We start from the raw sequence: 22411 nt of genomic DNA on the forward strand, positions 1-22411 counted from the left end.
AGAAGCGATAGTTATTTTTTTTTATGGAAGGAAAGTTAGCTGAGTAACCCTTACCCTCATGGGTCTGTTTTTTAAATATTAGAATAGCTACTTTGGCAGTAATACTTTCAGATTTTTCTGATGGTATTAAAACACTGGGAATGGCTAATCCATTGGAAGGTGTTTATTTTATTCACAAGGATTTGAAGTGTCTTAATTAGTGGGCAAGAATGTGAAAAATGAGGTCATGTAAAAATTTGGTCTGGTCTCACATAGAACAATGTCTCCAGATTTTGTCTTCATACTTATGGTTTCTGATTTTTGTATTATTAAGGGAAGTATATGGAAATATTGATGAGTTAAAAGTGTGCTATTAGAATTGTACCTGGCTCAAAATGATATAGTTACATGTGTGAAGAGAGGTTGAAGACTAGTGTTTGCATTCTGTGAAATGAAGAATAGTTAGAGATGAATTGATTTATATGTTTAGTCAATTTTGGAAGGTTTGTTTGAGCAATGGAATGGTAATGTTTGGAATGCAAACTACAATACTAAGATTAATAAGTACAATCTTTGGAAGCTCTTATACAGACTAGTTATTTGCCAGAATTATTTTTATTAGAAACTTTTACTAACTTTTGGGATGATTGACCTGGCATTGTGGCTTGTTTTGTTAAATTGACTCGAATTGTATATGGCTTGTGATATATAGTTCTGAAAGGCTACATTTACTTTGTCTTGGTTGTTTTGATTGAGTGAGGGTTGTCTTCAATGGGCAGCTTTGAAACAAACTGCTTTCTTTTATTTGGCTTATTCTAGCATACATAATGCAGTACCTACAAAATATATTGGTAACAGTAGTGAGAAATTATCATTACATTGACAAAATTGGCTAAGAATTTAGTGCTTTAAGAAACCTCAAATAGCATTACATAAAAGACTATGCATTTGTGAATTTGAAACTAACATCAACTAATCTGGTATAACTACATACTGTCCCTGTGAAAATTTAATAATGAACAGAATAGAGAGTTATGTACTTGAGATTAGTGCTGGTAGCTTAATTGGTAAGAGCACCAATGTCAAAATACTGATGTGAGCCATTAGTCTCAGGTTTATACTTAATAGTGATTTATTATAACTTGCATACAATAGCTAACTTCAGTTTCAAAACAATAAAACTGTATTTAGTCAGTAAAAGATACAGCCCAATAGCTTCATCATTGCTTGAAATGAAATTTTAAACAGGATGCCCCTTTTTTTGGGGTGCACAAAAGCCACAATGAGTAAAATAACAGTTATGTTTGTATTAGTATTTGTGCACTTAAAGAAGGAGTACGTGTCCAAAACATTGGAACAATAAATATCTGTTTTGATAGTAGCTAATAAGCTGTATCATTTACTGAATGCCTCTTTTTATTGCCACTTTCTTCTTCATTATCTCTTGATACTTGCACAGATTGTATTTGTAACTGGTGTTTCTAACATAGAAGTTTTCTCTACTTATCTACTTAACTGTTTTTAAAAAAGGCATAACCTGTAGTAAAATTTTCTTCCTAAAATATTTAATTAATTTTAATATGTGAAAAAAAAATCTGCTTTAAGAGATTCATACATGTATAATTCTTTCTGTGATAGTTAGTTACTTGACTTATAGGGCATGTTTTATTGTCTTCTGTGTTCATGTTCATTAATCCAGTGGTACTTTTGTGATTAAAAACTGATTGAGTCTTTGTGTTCATGATCTCTTATCTCTACTTGAAACCTAACACTAAAAACTGTAATTGTAAAAGGTTGAACTTACTGACATCAACTGGCAAAGAATACTTCTAATTCTGTAGCCATAAAAGTTTAAAATTATATTTGTCATAGTACACATTGTTTTACATTAATTTTGTAAATATATCTGTATTAAAAAAACAACCAAAATTTGTACAAGTTGGAATCATAGTATGATACCTTATATTTATAAAACAAATTACATTAACTGATCCCTTTTTTCATTTGCTCTTTTTTTTTTAATCCACTATTATACATAATATCTTAAACTAGAAGTAGAAATTAAGAGCCAGGTACTAATGATGATTCATTCATACAGAACTGTTTTCTATGTTGGAGTGTTGCCAGCTTTCTCAACTTAAAAAAATAATGAAAATTTATTCATAAATTTTTTCAGACATTTGTAGTATAATTTATTTTTACAATATACATTTCCTTATCTCAGTTTTGAGCGGAAGACCTCTCGCACACCAGGCGACTGCTTTTTTTTTCTTTCACTTTTTATTAACTACAACTGACACGAAGGGCCTGTCCCTTAGCAGCATGTTAGTATGGCACTTTTTAACAACTCAAACTACTACACAGGGTCCGTACCAAGGGTACTACGAACGGTGCGCTCGCACGGATCGCCGACTCGTAGGGTACGCAAATTAGGGTAGATTAGACTTTTCGAGGAGGGGACGCAGAATTTATATTTCGCACAGGGCGCCATCAGCGATCGGTACGACCCTGCTACTGCAATAGTACATTCAGTTGATGCCCACTAACAAGCTTTGGTGAGTTAGTAAAATCTGTTTGCTCTTTTAAGTTTTTATCTTTCGAAAGCAATGTAAGGAAAATGGTATGATAAATTATAACATAGTAGTTCATATGCTGTTTTCATAATTTGATGTGAGTGATTTTGTAAGTCTGATTGATTACTGATGGCTGAATACTCAACTTTTAAATGTGACTCAACAAGTTAACGCAAGAAAAATTATCAGAGATGAAAAAAACGATCGAGTAAACAATTTTCTCAGATACACGTACTTACAGATAGCGTCTTATAGTATTGATAAGACGTCATAAAAACTTGAGTAACTTCGACGCTTTTCCTCTCGGTGCAAAAAAAATGCAGTTGTCGTGTTTGTGATTGAAGACCTGGGATGTATAAAGGGTACTTTGCGACAGAAGAAATAAATATCTGTGGGTCTATAAATCTAGTGCCCAAGAATTTATAAGGGAGGAGGGGCAAGAGTGTCCCGAAAAAAAAACTACTTTCACTGACCGACTGCCGAAAATTTTGCATGACAAGTGCCCAAAGATGAATTACAGGCCTAATCTATTCTTTACCGAAAATGAAATTCACGTTTTGGTGAAGAAATGGAATTAACAAATAAATAAATAAACAGTTAGTACGCTGAATAATAAAGAATAATTAATTGTGACGAGATGTCACATATTATCCAAACCTCTAGAGTATTTTAAGTTACTAATGATAAATAAAGAAATATACATTTTCCAAACAAAAAGTTTGTTGTTGTTGAAGCTATCTAGATGCAAAGAAAAAGATCGATCTCGTTTGAATAGAGTTTATGTACACAGTATTATAACTTTCTGTAAAGTATCTCAGTAAGGCTGTGAATTAAATCTGTGTTATTCAGAATTAATAACTACATTTCAAATGTTTTATGGAAAAAATATTTATTTGGAAAATGTTAATGTACCTTCGATTTATCCGAACACGCAATGAGGGGTTCTAGTATTTTACTAGCACTCATGATAAATTGAAATTATTTTTCCTTAATAAATAAAAAATACATATTAAAATAATTGAATTATCGGTTTTCCTATTATTAATATCATTACATAGATGGTATAAGATTATATGTTTAATGATATGCCATGGTAGAATAATTAGGTTTTAAAATTTAAGAAGTACATTTTTGTCGGGCAACGGCAAAACATATGGCGTCGAATTCTATAGAATTAAAAACGTGTTTACAAAGAACAGTAATTCAAGTGTTATGTCTTATACTTAGGTAAGGTGTTTGCTGCTTTTGTGTGTACGTAAATGTATGTGCGTGTATATATATATATGTATGTGTGTGTGTGTGTGTGTCTGTCTCAGTGACTAACGTGGAAAGTACGCAGATAAATTGATAATCAATGGCGTCAGAGAACCTACTGCCTCTTGGCCGCGGGTAGTTCATTTTCGACTTCGTGGAAGTGTTTGCTCCTGATTTCAAACGATAAAAATCGTAATCACTTTATAGATAGAACGAACTGGTGATATCCATGGTAGAACATTGAAGCTCAAGTACATGAGGAATGTTGAAATTTAGATGATATATTTTCAATGATTCTGTGAACACTAATTATTAAGAAATTTATGAAAAAAAATTATAAATATATATTCTCTCTTATAAATAGACTTTACTGGAAATAACACACAAAAGAAACCAGGTGAGTTGGCAAGTTTTTAAGACTGAAATTTGTTTAAGCTGCAAGTAAATAAGGGTGTAATTTTTTCATTAACTAATAAATGTGGCTCAATGGTGAGTCTGAAGGTTTATAACAATATAACCAAGTTTATGTACCCATGGCAGGCACAACACAAATAGCCCATTGTATAATTTTTTGCTTAACAACAAACAAACAAACAGACAAAAATGAACAACAAAATTTAATATGTATAAACGTTAGAGGTATTAGGCATAAGATGGATGATGTGATAACTTAATTTTTTTTATTGTGATTTTAAACCTAATATGTTAATATTTCTGGAATCATGGTGTTTTCAGTCTCTGCCCCCCATTACTAAATTGTAATGTAAATGTTTTTCATAGACCCTCTGGACATGGTGGTGGTATTGTTACATACACATCCTGACCTAAAGTATAAATTTAACTTCAATTCTGTTATTGTGACTAGTTATATTGAATTATATAGTTCTATATTGTAAATTACATGTATCTGTAAGAATACAGATTCTTGTGTTACTGATCCTGCTGGTTTTACTAATATTTCGAAAGATTTGTTTTCCAGGCAGGGTGTTACTCCCATTTACATTAAATGTCAGGATAACCCTATACCTCGATCTCTTTATCTTGCTCCTGTGACAGAGAGTGAGACTCGCACAACCATTAAGGCACTCTCTAGTGCATCATCTGCTGGATGGGATGATGTTTTGCCTTCAGTGGTTAAATCTGCTTGCGATTCAATTATTGATCCTGTAACTGTGCTTGTTAAAAAAGTATTTATTATTGGCAAATTTCCTAAAGTTCTTCATATTGCTAAGATTGTACCCATCTACAAGGGTGGTGATCCTGGTTGTGTGGGAAATTATTAGCTTATTTCTATCTTGTCTGCATTTGCTCATATTTTTGAGTGTATTCTGTACAATAGAATTATTAAGTTTCTTCAGAACAATAAGGCCCTAAGTAATTTGCAGTTTGGTTTCGGTAATCATAAATTTACTGAAAAGTGTCTAATGTCAATTACTACAAAGCTTATTAAGGCTTACGAGGACAAAAAATCTGTATTGTTTTGTGCCCTAGATATTGCCAAGGCATATGACAGCATAAATCATGCAGTTTTACTTTATAAATGTGTTCATTATGGTTTCCATGATAATATTTATGATATTCTTAAAACTTCCATGATAAATAATCAATCTTACACCACAGTTAATGGAATAAAGTCCCTTTTCCATAGTTTTTATTTTGGAATTTCTCAAGGCTGATTCTTACTATAAGAGGCTGATACTCTCGCTGACTGTTTTGAAATAGCCAATAATGAGTTTTTTTCTTTTGCTACCTGGCCTCTTGACAACTGCCAGGTTTAAAATATTTGCAAGTCATAATATATGATAATATCTAGAGAACAAATCAATTAAGATTTGAGTTTAATGACACTACACTATCCAGGATTGATTCATTAAAGGTTCTAAGGGTTATAATTCAGAATAATCTTAGATGGGATGAACAAATTGAAATGATTTCTAAAAACCTAGACAGAGTAGTTTATATAATGATGTGATGTAAGAGGATTTTTCTGCATCAGATCCTTTATCAAATCTATTATGTTATCTTCTATAGTCAAATGATTTATTGTTTAAGTGTTTGAGGCTCACAGTTTAAGAATTATCTGGCTGTTGCAAAAGAGGGTTTTGAGGCTCATTATGGGCCTTCCTTACAGAACATCTGTTTCTAACATATTTAAGAAATATGGATTATTCTGTACTTATCAGGCCTATGTTTACTGCTGGATTAGTGTTGCTAAGGTTATTAATATACTTAATCCTGATATAGATTTTTTATTTTGTTCTAGAGAAAGTCTATATTGCTTTCATCATAGAAAATAACATATTCTTTACAAACAAATTTCAGGGCTAGTGGATATATTTAAATTTGTTTTGTTTTCTCTAAATACATAGACAGTTACTCAGACATATAATTCTAAAATTAGTGTTTTCAGTTGTTACTGTTTTCTGTTATTCAGTCCTTTTCATTTGACACACGCAGTTGTACATCTGCTGTTTGTCACACACGTGAAAGGCCATATTCAATCGCATGTCACATTACAATTTTAAACTAGGAGGAAAACATTTTTTGATTATGATATTTTGTATTTGAATTCACAATGTTTATAAAGAGTAAAGGCAGTTCTGTGTATCTGAAGTAATTAAAATAGTTAAGTTACCTGCATATGAGGTTAGGTATATAAGTTCTGAGCAAATCCAGTGGCCGTGTAGGACATCTCAGTGACTGTGAGATTAAACCTAAGTAGCTTAAAACTGTTCCACAACATGTGATACCCAACAAACACCTCTAGTACAAAAGACACTTTGAGGCAAATGGATTGCTAAAAAATTACATTGATCAACTTAGCTAGTAAAAGACATCAGATCAAGTGACACTTCCAAAACATTGGTATTGGGAGCATGCATTAAACTCAGTGATATTGCTTTCAGGTCCTTATTCATCAGGGTGACAGTACCGGTACTCTTAAAGTGTCTATAAACAAATGTTGAAGTTTGCACACCTTAACACATAAACACAGCTGTCTGAGATGGGGGCTCTGAAGAATGATAAATCCATTTCCCAAATACCTTTCTCTTTGAAATACATAATGCTGTCTGTACCCATCCATCCTTTACATGTATGGTGGTGTAGTTTGTACTTCCTACTACTAATTTCAATTTTGCATAGATTAATGAAGTTTAAAAACCTTCCCATGCATGCACACACATTACTCTCCTAATTAATAAAATACTTCTGAAAATGTGGAAACATATTTTTGAATGTGCATTAAGCAGCATAGTAATAGATCTTTAATTAATTGTGATCGTTCGTCAAACAGATAGAAAGGATGGCAGCCAAAGTCAATAAAATAAATTTGAAAAAGTTTGAAGGTTATGGGATATTACAGATTATTGGATATAAAACTGTGTAAGAGAGGGGGAGAGAGCATGTACAAAGATTCTGCTGAGGATGTTGTAGAAAGCAAATTAAAATTATAATGAGTCTTTTAAACACAGTAGTATTGTGTAGTTTGTTTTCTTTCTTATAGTTTTAAGGAAATCTATAACTCTGCTAAGATAATGGTAAAACTCATATGATTAAAGAGTAAATATTTTATTGCAATTTCTGTGTCATAGTGCATCACTTTGAGTGCCCAAAATAATCAAAATATTGCCACCAAACTTTCTCACCTTGTCGTTGTTATGACAGAGCTACTAAGGATAAGTGCCACTGTTACTGATTTTGAACTGCTGAGTAGAGGGAAGGCAACTGGTTGGCAGCACTTACCGCCATCGTTTTTGTTTTTTTTATGTCACTACTATCTAAGATGACAATGATGAATGTTGGCCTTTAGTCATAGAAATACACGTTTTATTGAAACCATATGAAAGTACAAATATGAAGCCATTTCAGCAATTTTTAATTGTCAATATGTCTTATATTATTGTTTCTGTTGCAAGTACATTTTTAGAGCTATTATTTTATTTATTGGTGTGTAATGTATCCATTTCAGTTTTTGGTAAATATTACTTGGCCTATTTGCTCTGTAATCATATCTTATAAAACTCATGTAGAGAAAGAAGAGAAACTGAACTTAAGTGTATACATATTAAATACATGCAAATATGATCAAAACTAAGTTCAAGAATATAGGTAAGATTATTATTTTTGTAGTTTTTGTAAGTCATTTAGCATGTATCAGCTTATTGGGCAGTGATATGTATCAATCACCTAACCATAGCTGATGACAGCTGACATTAATCAACTGTAGTTTCCACTTGGCTGTGGTTTGGGCTTTATCACCTGTAAGCTTCTGTTTTCATATTACAGTGGCATTATAAATGTTCAATAAAAGCCTGATTTAGATATTTTTGGGAATGCTTTACTGATAAAGTTTTGGTCACCTAATTTTGGAAAGAATGTTGACCTGTCTAACCATTGTCCAAACAATAGTACAAAATAGACACTTGGATGTTTCTTTGTGCTTGTATAATTATAGAATGATAGCTTTGTATAAATAGGTGAAAGCTTTCCTCTAAATTAAAGCTCTCAGTAGGTTTTTCATAATTTTTTTCTTTGTGGGAGCAGGGTGTAATTGATAAAGCTGAGTAATTTGCTCGATTAATTAATTACATATGAGCATCAATTAGTGTCACTAAGATAATCAATTAATTGAAATTATAATTAGATCTATTATTGTCATGGAGATAATTGAGAAATCAAAATTAGTGTTTCAGGTTATTAATATTTTTGATTATTCTAACTATCCAAGTCTCCTGAGAATAATAGATTAGTCGAATGTGATTGATTAATGAGCCAACAATTAATTAATTAGCAAATTCCACTAATTTTCTGGCTGTAGTAATTGATTCTTATAGTGTGTTTTGAGAGCAATAAAATATTTTATTGTATAATATCATAAAGGATAATTGTTCATTTAATGATATTTCTCAAGAAATTCCTTTCTTGACTCTTGTAGGTTAAAAGTCAAGTTATTGAGATGGCTGACACAAGTGATGATAAGCCCCCAGCTCCCCCAGTTAGGTTAACCAGTGCAAGGTACGTTCATAATTTGTTACTTGTCATAATTTTGATTCAGTGATTTTGAACATATGTGATTGGGGTTTTTAATATATTTTCCTTCCTCATAAACTTCACCATATTTCATATATTTGAAAGACAAATAACGAAAGTATTATTTATTCATTGTTTAATATCCTTAATTAAAAATTACTGACCATAAGAAGGAAACTAGAAAAGACCATTCACATAAGCTTATCTACTCTAGGTATTAGGCTTAAAAGATGCTTTTGATTTTGTTTAGCTTATGAATAACAATGAAATGAAATATTGAGTGTAACTAGTGTAGCCTACAGAAAGTAGCTAGTTCAAAAAATATATCAAACATCTATAAAGGTTTCTCTGTTGTTATTTTTTTTTCACTTTAAATTTATAAAAAAAAACTATGGTATTTAGTTTAAAAAAAAGTGGAAAATTAAGTATGGGATTCAGAAGTTTTGTAATACCTTGCTTAAAAGACAAAGATTATATATATATATATATATATATAATACTGTCATGAGAGCTTTCATTACTTCTGTTTATCTTGTGTTTTGTGACCTGTTACTTTAGAATTCTAATATATATATATATTTTCATGCAGTCATACCATAAAATAGTTGGATAAAAAGGTTTAATAATAATATAATACTGGCCTAATGGTTTTATACTAATGATGGTACATGCAGTTGAGCTTGTGAATGTGGTATTGTTTTATACATGAAGCATATCAAAAGTCCTAAATTAGTTAACTAGTTTTTGTGTGTCTTAAAATGTTGGTGAACAGGAAACTGTAACTAGGTTGTAAACTTATGTCAAATGGGTTAATATTTAAACTTTAGAGATATTAACCATTAACAAGCAAAATGACTTTCTTCAGAATACATAAAAACTAACAATTAAAATTTAAGGAGCATTTTACTGTTAATGCTCAAATTATTATTATTCAAATACACCAGAAATCCTGAACATATTTTAGGACAGAAGTCAAAGAACGTTGGTTATTTGAAAGAATTGGATTGCAATTCTTACTTTACATTAAAAATATTGTATAAATGTATCAGAACATATGCTTTTATGTGTTCTAACTATCACTTTATTTTAAACGAGTGATCTTCTATCACTGCCAATTTTCAACCACTGGTAGCGTGCGTAAAATTTATCGAATGATCGAGGATGCCCGAGTGTATTTGAGACGCCCCCTTCGTTAGTATATAAGCCTGGCAGAGAAGCCAGCGATATATAGATAATTAAAGAAGCAACAGTAGTTATCGAGATTGTGAATCGCTGTGATTTATAGTGTGTATTATAAAAGTTGTTAAGTTGAAAGTGATGAGAAATTTACTGACTGTGGAATTACTGGGTACTAAACGTTTGTATTGAGAATGAATAAACTGTTTTAATCAAGAAGGGACTTGTATCGCAGAAGTTCCTCGGAAAGAATTTATACCGGAAATTAACAAACAAACAGATACGCAACAATATTAATGAAATATCATTTATAATTTCTACAACTGTACAATGAATATTAAGGCATTTAGTGCATATTTAATGTAATTCTAATAAAATTTTGCATTCAATGTTCCATTTTGTTATATAGTTAATTGTGATTAATATTTTTACCTTGAAATTTACCTATTGAAATAGGAAATCTTTAGAATTTCGTATGCATTTCTGAGATTTGACTGATAATTTGTATTATATTAACTGTTATTTCAAATATAACAACTTTAAAACCAACATGTTTCAACATTTTATTTTTGGAAAGCATAAGTAAATGAGCTATTGTTTAATATTCGTGATATGAAGAAGTTTTCATAATATGACTAACTCTGCACGGTTTGTTTTTTTAATAAATATAAATTCCCAAACTGAATGAACTTTTAGTGAAATGTTTCTATTTAAAAGATAATACAAGTGTCTTCATCAATTTTATGTGGTTTTACAGAGACATAGCCTTGCCAGTTGACATGAAACCACTCCCTAGAGAACCAGATAGTGAAGAAAAGAAGAAGGGAAAATTGAAGACTTTAAAGAGTATGTTAAACGTTTTGGTATATTCTAATCAAAAATTACAAAATTAATAATTACTGATAAATTTTAAATTATGTAAAACTTAAGACTTTGAGTGTTAAAACTCTTCCCTACAAAAAGTGATGTATCATGATACATTCTGATATTCAAGTCAGTGAATAATATTTTTATTTTGTTATTTTTGTATATATGGTTTTTAATTACACAAGATATTTTTGTTTTGTTCTTTAACAAACCATCCACCAAATGCTTTCCATTGTTTTCAGTTGTTGAATAGATTAATTTTGATCTATTTAAAGATAAAATCACTGCACAAATAATTGCCATATATATATTATACATTCCAACAATATGCCATGTTCATACTTAAAAATACAGGGGATATTTTTTCTTCTGAGTTAATGTATAAGATAATTTTGCAGTTCTTAAGAAAAGTTCCATGAAAAGCTTTTAAGTATGATTTTGTCCTATGCATGTGCATATTAAATCAAGAAGGTAGAAGGTAAATGTTGTGCCAGTGTTTACGTGATTAATCACTTGCCATTCATAGTTTTTAGGTGTATTTTTCTTATTTTTGTTTTCTTCTTTACCCCAGATGCTAAGAAAGACAAAAAAGACAGTGACAAGCCAGAAATTTCTCATCCAACAAATTTTGAGCATACATTACATGTTGGTTATGATGAGAAAAAAGGAGAATTTACGGTTAGTATCGATTGATTTTTGTTTTCACTGTGTTAGGTAATAATTATTAAACAACCGCATCATAATTTATGGGAAATGTTGTCTTGTTGTAACAAATCAGTTAAATCAAGTTAGTTTTGCTTGTTTATCATGTTAATATTACAGTTGTTTTGAAATAAACCATTTAATAGGATCAATCTTTAAAGCTGAAATTTAAGTAGGTTGTATTTGTTTCTAATTAATTTTTTAACAATTGAAATTTCACTTTTATTGTGTAAGGTTTTGAGGTGATAATTTAGTTTAATATATACAGATATTATATCAATCCATAATTAATTTCAAGATTGTAATATTTCTTTATCTTTTAATGTTAGCACATTAATTTTAAAATTAGCCAAGTCAACCGGTAATAACCTTTAGAGGATAGTATCTTAAACTTAACATATTTTTTACAAATTTTTGAATAGTGGTTATGATACAAAATCATATAATAAATGTATTAAATTGTATAATTTACTTAAGTCATGTGTGAAGGACATCTTGAGAAAGAATCATCTGAAATATTCCAAGTGTTTGTACACTATACAGAAACATTTAAATTTTTTTATTGATTATACATGTAGTTGAATATTGATATTGAGTTAATTTGTAGTATTTAAAAGGTACATAAGATAAACATTTTAACTTTACAAATATAGTCCAACTATTGATGTAAATACATTTTCAACATTCAAAGTATGCATATTCCCTTGATATGTATACAATTTTCTTTAATTCTATAAAAATATGATTTTAGGGTATGCCAGAATCCTGGACCCGGATGCTTCTAAAAGCCAATATTAGTAAGACCGAGCAAAAGGATAACCCACAGGCTGTTTTGGATGCACTAAACTTTATTTCTACCAAGGATAAAGAGGAATCCAAGTACATGACACTTGGTATAGTAAATGGTGAGTTTGTGAGATTTAAAATAATAATTGAAATTTTTACAAAGAATATAATGTTTAGTAAGGTATGACTGACGTTTTTACAAAATCCAGTGTTTGGTTTTTATATTTTTACTAAATTCCATAGATTTGGAGAAAAAAAGGCAAATGTTTAAGTATATAATGATTTTCTCATATTTCTTAAATTTTCAGTTCATGTTCTGTTCAAGTCTCTTAATGGACAGCTGCTAATATCTAGATAACCTGTCATTCAAAGCATCTTTTTTTCTTAACTATTTCCTGAACTATTTTTTTAAATATTTTCTTAGTAATATAAAGTCTCTTCGACCATAGGATGTGAACAGTCACATGCACAGACACTTTAGCACTTCTACACTGCCATTACTGCTGCATTCATACTTAATATAGATTTGCTTAAATATATTATATATGCTGTTTTTCTTGATTTCTTCACAGTCAATTTGTGTAGTTTTTTTTTCATTTTAAGGATAGACTATCTAACAACTCTACTCCAACTGGCTTCTGCATTATGAATTTTTTAATTTCACATAATGGTTAATTTTTTTTTCACCTCTTCTTAAATTTGTGTACAAGTTTTATTAACCTCATGTCACTCTGTCTCCCATTTCCCATTTTTAAACATTTTAACACATTTTTAAATACCAATCAAACTGATCACATTTTAAGCACTTTCTCTTACTGGTTCTTTGTATATACTGAGGCTAGTAATTAATAAGCCTTTCTTTATGAAGTTTTGCAGCAGCTGTTATTTGGAAATATCTACGATCTTCTTGTGCTGGCACGTGTGTGATGTTCAGAATGTTTAATGGTTCTTTGGTTACAGTTCTGCTACCCTCCATATGTACCTCTAGCATGTAGCAGCGTTCCCTAGTCTGCTCGATCTTGACATTTCTGTATTGGGCCTGAAATGTGGATGAGTGCTTCAACAAAACATGTTTTGGATTATTTTTTCTGTCCAGTTTTTCTTGAGGCTCAGATACATTTGTACCTTTTCTAAATTTCTGAACAATCTCTGATAGAATGCCTCTGCAAATCAAGTGTTGGACTTTTTTTTTGTCCCCACCTTACTATGATAAGGTTTTTAGTTTTCCAGTTTCTCTGCTATTTACTGAGGCTTAGATAACTTTTGACATTGTATATTGATTTGACAATCTTTGAAACTTTTTCACTGTATGAAAATTTACTAATGTATATATGTGTATGTACATATATATCCCTCAGCTGAGTTTCATTTCAAATATTTTAACCCCTTTGGGATGACTATCGACATATATTTGTTCATCTTTTAGGGTTCACTTATTCATTGCTGCTGTTTATTGTTACATACCACATAAATGATTCACTTTTCATCTCAGATCACAGGTGTACAGTACAGCCTCAAATGTATAAATCTCATACCACATATGTAATAAAAACAGATTGAGCAGTTACAACACTGCAGACCTTTCAATTATTCAGTCTTTTTCATTTTGTTGTCAAACTTTAAGATTTTTGTCTTGGGTCACTTTTTGATCTCATGTACATTTATTGTGTATGATGTTCATTCTTGTTCCCTTTATCTGTGTTTTCTTTTTTGCTGCTGCTACTTGTGAGGATGTTTTGTTTACATCCCTAGCTGTCACTTGTTTTGTGATGTCTTGTGTAACCTGGAATCTTTGGGCTTGATCTGGGTAATGTATGGTTTATTTCTTTATATCTGTTCCTTTGTATTTTTCCATTTAGTTATTAGGATCATTGTGTTTTATTGTGTTGCATTTAGAGCTGTCTGTGGGTGCTCTCACTCATCTTAAGTTCACTTCTGATACTGTTCTGACCCATTCGTGTTCTTAAGTTGGAAAAAACCTCTTACCATTTTAATACATGGGATCCTATGTATGTCATGCCTCTCTTCCTTGTTTAAGAAGGATGCTACCTTTTGTTCATTTCTTCTTCCAGTGGTACAAAAGTGTATTTAAAGTGTACATTTTCAGCACTGAAATGGAATTAAAGTAGATACATATCTTGTGGAACTCAATGTTCAATCCTACTTATCCAGCTCTTTTTTTACAAATAGAGCTTTAACTGTGGTTGGATATTTATATGTTTTCTAGAGTATGTGTACATACATATTGACATGTTTTACAGTGTGTATGGTTTCAAAGAGATGAAGGTTGAAATTACATAAGATGCATCAAAAGAAATGACATATTTGGAAGCAGTGGGGTGGATCTACTGCATTAAAATAGTCATTTTAATTTACCAAGATCCAGTAAACTTATATTTCAGAGCAGTAGTTGTAAAAAAAGAAAATTGATTAAATAGTTTATTTAAATGGTATAATCTAGCAAACTTATATAACTGTCAAATATTTATTTCATTATTGAAGACTCTACTCCAAACAGAAGATTAAGTCCTGTTTTTCCAGAGTATTTCAAACCTTTTTTCTAAATCGTTATGAAAAAAGCCATTTAACCTTGTTATGTGGTCAATATAGTAAAAAACAAAATGGTACTTTTGAACTGTTGCCTTTTATACTATAGTGAGTAGGCTAACATTGTTGTCTTACAGACACAGAAGCACCAACCAGTCATGAAGGAAATGAAGTTGCAGATGTTGAAGTTACTTCTGGTGCTACAGTAAGATTGCTTTACTATTTTTAAATTGTTATATTATGACATACAAGGTGGGCAAAAAGTCTGGACATCACCCTCATCAAATAAAGATAGTGTACATGAAAGAAAGAATTTATTGCATATTGACATATTTACATATCTCATATTGACACAGATTAACCAAAGGTTCAGTTAATAATCCAAAATGTCTGTCTGTTGACCTTCATTTTCATGACACAGGATGATACGTCTCCATGTGAGATGTTACATTCTCCTTAGCATATTAGGAGTGACCTTAACGAAACTTTCAACAATTTTTTGTCCCAAAGTGTCAGTAGTTTCATATCTTTCCTTTGCCACAGTCATTACTAAAACATGAAAAACTAAATTGTTAGCATGAGCTTTAAATAAGGGGTGTCCAATTTTTTTTGGCCTACCCTGTACATCTCATCAGAAATAAACTGCATAGTAATAATGATTTTATTGAAACTTTTATTTTTAGTAATTGTTTTGTTATCATTGAAATTTGATTTAGCTATATATAAGAAAGTGTATCACATTAGGTTACTTGTAAATAGAAGAAACTTGGGAATATAAACTTGATTTTATTGTAATATGAATAATTTACAGATAAATAATTTGTTTAATTTTTTTACCACAAAAAGGTTAAGAAAAAATTATGAATGTCTTTACAGAAAATTTGTAAAAGTATATTTTTTTCCATGTTTCTTTAGTTAATATTTACACGAAAATGAATTGTAAATATAAAATTTGTACTATTTCAAGGAGGTTTGTTTTCATTTTTTGGGGTTATTGGAAATATTTTTTGTAGAATATATAAAAATACTTCCTTTTAATTGAGTCTTTCACTACCAAGTGCACATATACACTATTCTACCAAAAGTCATGGGGCACAGTAGCTATGAATAAATCATGTCTTTATTCCAAGAAATTAATACTGTGTTGGCCCACCTTTGGCCTTAATGACTGCTTCAATGTGTCATGGAAGACTGTCTACTAATTTCTGGTAGAGAGCTGGGTGTATTGTTCTCCACTCCTCCTTTAAAGCATTAGTAAGCTCCACTACTGAAGAGGGCCGTCTTGGCCTTGTCCTAATTCTGTGCAAATTTGTCCCGATGTTCTATCGGGGCTCTGTGCTGGCCACTGCAATGTTCCAATGTTATTTTCTTCAAACCACACATTCACAATCCTTGCTTTGTGACATGGAGTGTTATCATGTTGGAAGGTGTAAGGACCAGTACCATAAAAATGACACAATGCAGGATTGTTCAGAACATCTATGTACAGTAGCACTCAGCATTCATGGATCTATGCACTGTGACCAGTTGACCTAGTCCATACCACGAGAAGCACTCCCAGACCATGATATCGCCACCTCCAAACTTCACTGTTGGGACAACACACTTGGGGTAATAAGCATTCTCCAGGCATCCTCCATACCCATACATGTCCATCAGAGTGAACGAGCAAGTAGCATGACTCATCGCTCCACAGGACCGATTTCCATTGATCCATGGTCCAGGTTCAGTGTGTCTTACCCCATGCCAATTGATGGTGTGCATTTGTTTTTGTTATCAACGGCTTGTGGGCTGCAGCTCTTTGTGAAAATTCATGGCATGCAGCTTCGACTTGTCATAGAAACACTTATAGGATTGCCTGTGGCTACTTGCATCTCTAAACACAGATTTTCTAGGATCTGATGGTAAGATGAGGTAACCAGCTTTCTCAAGGCATGTCAGCTCCTGTCAGTTAGATATTTACCCCTACCTAGTCATTTCTTGGGTTTATTGTCACCTTTTGACTTCCATTTCTTCAGCACATTGCCAATTGACAACCTGGGAATGTTTAATTGATGTGCAATAGCACGTAAAGACATTTTTCCCAAGTGACATCCAACTATCCTACCCATCTGAAACTCTGTTAGCTCTTTCCGTATACTCATCATTAGGTGTACAATTACAAAATGACTTCTGAGCAAACTGCTGATCCACCTATATAGGCCAAACTATTTGCATATTTCATCATCACACCCATTTACCTGCAATAAGCAGTGTGTCCCATGAGTTTTGGTAGGATAGTGTATGTCCGTGTAGATCACTGCCGTGGAAGTTTGGAATTTAGTACTACTGTGAAAAAAGGGTATTTCCCTTCAAACTTCCCAAAGTTTTTAAGTGTATAGGTTAAAGTAAATAATGAAATATTAAGACTTGTCTCTTTCTTTTTATTGTGAAATGCAAAATAAACCTTGTATTGGGAGAATAGTTTACCTATAAAGTAAGTGAAAGATTTGATGAAAATATGAACAAAAATTAAGTATTAACCAACAATGCACTGAATTATCAATTGTAATTATGAATTAAATATTTTTAGTTATTAGACAGAGAAAACGAAAGTTTTCATTTATATTTATTGCTCATATTTTTTCCATTGAAATCATTTTTGGGCATAATACTTTGTATGTATGGATTATTTAAAGTTGTGGGTTAATGTGAAAATAGGATATTTTATTGTTTACAAAAAATGACTAATCACACTACAGAAAAAATACAAATCCTGACATAATATTTCATTGTTTATAGATTGAGCATAAGCCAATACAGCCATCCACCCCTGAAGACGAAGAAACTGAGCCCCCACCACCAGTTGCTGCACGGCCAGATAAAACAAAATCAGTTGTGAGTATATATTCTTGTATGTATATTCATGAAGAGGTATAGAATGGTAAAGTAATAGAAAAATGACTCTTGAAAGCTTTTATTTCAGATGGTAGTTTTATGATTATTTGTTGAAATTTTAATAATTTTATTCCTTGGTGAAAATTAAAAATAACTTTTTTTCATTAGATATTTAAAATAATTTTTAAAGTTATTTTAATGGTTTGTAGGGTGGAATTCAAGATTACAATTTGACTGGTTCATTAGCTTGTGATTACGAGATTTAAGATTATTCTGATATTTCTTCTCTTGTTTCTGATGAGAAAAGGGTTTAATGGTTACTCCTTGATTCTTTTACTGACTTAAAGGAATAGGATTCAGTTTATTACAGTAGTTTGAGAGAACGAGGATGAGGGTATTCTGTGTTTGTTTCAAGTGGGCATTTAGTCTTAGGGTTTATTTTCTTGTTTTTAGATCATGGTGTTCAATTTTACTCTTGGGTTATTTCACTGGTTTTGACCCACTGCATTCTAGGTTTTTGTATTTTTTCACAGTCTTGGGATTATATGATTCAAAAGCTTCTCTTTCATTACCTGTCTAGTGTCAAAGCATTAGGTTCAGTGTTACTCTATAAATATATCATTGGCTTAGAATTATTACTTCAAAGTTACAAAATTAACGACTATCTGTCTTTATCAGTATACAAAACCTATTGAAAAAGAGGAAGTAAAGAATGGTTCACCCCTTGGACTTGATGGGAAGGATATCACAAATAATAACAATTTGTCAACCAAGTCAAAGAAAAAGAAGATGACAGATGAAGAAATTATGGAGAAGTTAAGAAGTATTGTTTCTGTTGGAGATCCCAATAAAAAATATACCAAGATAGAAAAAATTGGCCAAGGGTAAGTTTAAAAGTAATATGTACCACGGCAGCTTTTTTTTTTTTCATTTAAACTTAAAGAAAAGTATGGTAATTTGAATACCCTAATTGCACGTATTAGAGCTTGAGTTTTGGTTTTTGGTTTTGTATTTGAGTTGGTCAGAAATCTGAGTCCACAGTATAAATACTTAAGGTTTTGTGAAAGGTTGCAAAATAATGGTATTGTGATTTAAAGTTAAATTTTTACTCAGTAGTAAAATATTAAGAGATAAACACTTTATTTTTGGAACATAGCACCAATTAATAATTAGTGGATATTATTTTATCTTAACTATATCACTTCATCAATCAGTTACCTGTTTTTTTTAAGACTATATGTTGACATTTTGTTAAATTTTTGTTGTAGGTTCATTAGCTTTTTTAAAAATCTTTTCGAGTGAATGAATATATGACATTAAGCTGATCATTTTGTAAATTTTACATCACAAGCAGGATGTTTTGACACCTTTTTCTTCATAATACGTCCAACTTTGACAATATTTCACTTCCTCCTTCTGCAAAAGAAAAAAAATTACGAGGGTTATAAACGTGTTAGTAGGCATAAGAAATGTACTAGCCCAAACTGAAAGCTAACAGTTTATTTCTTTTATTAGCATAATGACTTAATTATTAGAAATATCAAATGTATACATATGTTTATTCATCGCACTGGTTTCTTTCATAACTTTACTACAGTATATGTGATGCAGAGAAAAAATGTATGGACTGGTTAACCAGTCTGTAGAATGGTATTCCTGATGTATTGAAAATATGATTTAAATATAAAATATACAAATGTTCAACATTTGAAAACACCTTGCCCTTTTCTGGCTTACCAATGAAAAACAAAAATGTAGAGTTACAAGTGGGCAGTCTGATTCATCTCACCCAGATACAGCTGTTTAATTTGACATCAATAGAACTTTGCATTAAAAAAATAACTATTCTAGTCCCAGTAAAAATAGTCACATAGTTCAGAAAGTGTTATAAATATGAAACTAAATAATTGGACATTTCAATTTAAAGTGGGAATTGTTAAATTATGAAGAATAAAATAACACTGTAGAAAGACATCATTGCCATGCAAACTTTTAAAGTACATTTGATCACTCACTAGGTTACAACATTTATAGAGCAACATAATCCATAGTATCGTTAATATTGTTATGCTTAAAAGTATACATTCACCACAATGGATTAATTCATGCATGTAGGCTTAGCTAAACTATAGTACTAAAGATTCAAAACTAACATCACATTATGAGTACATCTTAAATGTAACAGCATAACACACTTCCAAAAGGTTATTAGTGTAACTGAAGGAGTGGTGCTTGCTCATGTAGTTTGAAGTTGTGCTGCTTACTTGTGTGAATATAATCTACCATTTATTTTATAGTAGCATTCATATAATAACAAACATTTAATTATGCATGATTTGCTAATTGCTATTTAATAAAGTAAGCATACAGTTTTACCACCTTACAAAAATAAGATTAGAAACATATGATAGTGGGTTAGCTGATCTCGGAAGATCATGAGATGGTAAATGTATTAAATTATAAGTTCTCTTCAGTTTTTACAAAGGAAGATATAAATATTATGCCGCAACCAGAGCACTTAATGTATGAGAAGAATATTGATGTAAAAGATAAGATCTGAAATTGTAAGAGAAAAGTTGGGAAACTTAAAAATTGATAAATCCCCTCAACCAGACAACTTTTATCCTAGAGTTTTAAAGGAACTTGAAGATTTTATTTGTGAACTATTTATAGGTCATTGAGTAGTGGAAGAGTATTAGAAAATTGGAAATTGGCTAATGTTAATCCAATATTTAAAGGAGGTGATAACATTATTCAGGCAATTATAGGCTAGTTAGTCTTACATTAGTAGTTAGGAAAAGTTTTGGAAAGTGTGATCTGCAAAGATGCATTGCAGAATTGCTTAAAGCAGTTTGATATAGTGTCAAAGAGCCAGCATGGTTTCACTAAGGGAGAGTCTTGTTTAACAAATATTCTTACATTCTTTGAGGATGTTACTGCAAGAGTTGATGAAGGAAATACTGTGTATTTGGTTTACCTTGATTTTCAGAAAGCATTTGATAAGGTGCCTGACAAAAGACTTCTTACAAAAAATAAATCTGTGGGTCCGGGGGAAATGTTGTTGAATTGGCTGGATAGTAGAAAGCAGAGAGTAGTAATAAATATAGTTAGATCTGACTTGATCACAGTTACAAGCAGTGTGCCTCAGGGCTTTCTACTGGGTCCTCTGCTGTTTGTGATTTATATTAATGATATTGACTGTGGAATGACTAACAAAATTTGAAAGTTTGCAAATGATATTAAGATTTTTGGGGTGGCTAACTGTATCAAAGATGCTGCAGACTTACAGGGAGATTGAGATCATTTGATGCATTGGGCCAATATGTGGCAGATGATGCTTAACTATCCAAAATGTAAGGTGATGCGTGTAGGTTTTCATAATTCAAATTATTGTTACAGTTTAAATGGGAATACATTAAATACTGTAGTTGAAGAAAAATATCTTGGTGTTGTGATTGAAAAATCACTTAAGTCATCTAAACAGTATTGTACCTAGCAGTAGGGCTAATAGGATTTTAGGTAGCATCTAGACAAAGGATATTATTGTTTCACTATATAGATCACTTGTAAGTCCTCATTTAGAGTACTGTGTACAATTTTGGGCTCCATTCCTCAAGAAGTAAATTGAATTGTTGGAGAAGGTTTAGAGAAGAGCCACTAGGATGATACCTGGGATGGTGGGGTTGTCCTGTGAGGAGAGACTAAAATCTCTAAACTTGCTTTCTCTGGAGAGGAGAAGCGTCAAAGGGGGATTTGATTGAGGTGTTTGAGATTATTAAGGGTATTGATAATACAGATCCATCAAACTTTTTGTGTTTAGCAATGAAAACAATAGGACAAAGGGGGGGCATAAGTTCAATTTTTGGTAGCGTAGGAGTCATCTGCAGTTTAGACAGTATTCTTTTTCAAATAAGATAGTTGGCTTTTGGAATGAGCTGCTTTCGAGGGTGGTGGAGTAGTAAGAGGTGGTTATAGTTGGAAGCTGGAAGAGACATCCTTGATGGGCTAATATGCTCTTTTTTGTTCCTTTAAATATTTATGAAATTTATAACCCATTATTTTTTAAAAGGCACAATAATTTTATCACCAGAACATCGCAGACTCTAATGATATTTTCTTTTATTGTTTCAGTGCTTCAGGAACTGTGTATACAGCTATAGAAACAGGAACTGGGTTGGAAGTTGCTATTAAGCAAATGAATCTAACCCAGCAACCTAAAAAAGAACTTATCATCAATGAACTTTTAGTAATGCGAGAAAACAAACATCTAAACATAGTGAACTACTTGGATAGTTATCTTGTAGGTGATGAACTCTGGGTAAGTGTTCTTAGTGTTACATATCAGTTGACACTGTTTTTATTTTTACATGTTATTGAGTGTAGGTTAAGGTGTACTGTCTTTTATTTAATTAAGAGGGTTAATTTTAAGCAACAGTATAAGCTTAAGAAAAGTTTTACATATCAGTCTCACAGGTCTTTTTTTGTTTTGTTTTTAATTGTGATTGTAATAATAATATTTGCTTCTGATACAGTTATTTTGGATCTGTTTGCTATTTATGACTTTGAAATAACTTTATTTCTGCATAGTATGTGCTCCTTCCAGTATGTTATCTTCCACC

The 22411-nt window shown here is 31.3% G+C and overlaps 1 protein-coding gene across 3 annotated transcripts in view; it reads left to right on the top strand.

Annotated features, from left to right (window-relative positions):
- Window positions 1–22411, top strand: part of LOC106475622 (serine/threonine-protein kinase PAK 3-like) — a 38932-nt gene that overhangs the window by 2506 nt on the left and 14015 nt on the right. The window contains exons 1-9 of one of the 3 annotated variants that reach the window (XM_022380812.1): window positions 2413–2534; window positions 8743–8822; window positions 10771–10859; window positions 11452–11558; window positions 12334–12487; window positions 15053–15120; window positions 17697–17792; window positions 18471–18676; window positions 21924–22110. In XM_022380812.1, the coding sequence (XP_022236520.1) occupies window positions 8764–8822; window positions 10771–10859; window positions 11452–11558; window positions 12334–12487; window positions 15053–15120; window positions 17697–17792; window positions 18471–18676; window positions 21924–22110 (966 nt within the window). In that variant the 5' untranslated portion in view covers window positions 2413–2534; window positions 8743–8763. Of the gene's footprint in view, window positions 1–2412; window positions 2535–4135; window positions 4204–8742; window positions 8823–10770; window positions 10860–11451; window positions 11559–12333; window positions 12488–15052; window positions 15121–17696; window positions 17793–18470; window positions 18677–21923; window positions 22111–22411 lie in introns of those variants that run through there. The other 2 variants (XM_013936303.2, XM_022380806.1) reach the window with 2 other exon arrangements.

This window comes from Limulus polyphemus, unplaced genomic scaffold (assembly GCF_000517525.1).
Source record: "Limulus polyphemus unplaced genomic scaffold, Limulus_polyphemus-2.1.2 Scaffold148, whole genome shotgun sequence".
Taxonomy (NCBI): Eukaryota; Metazoa; Arthropoda; class Merostomata; order Xiphosura; family Limulidae; genus Limulus; species Limulus polyphemus.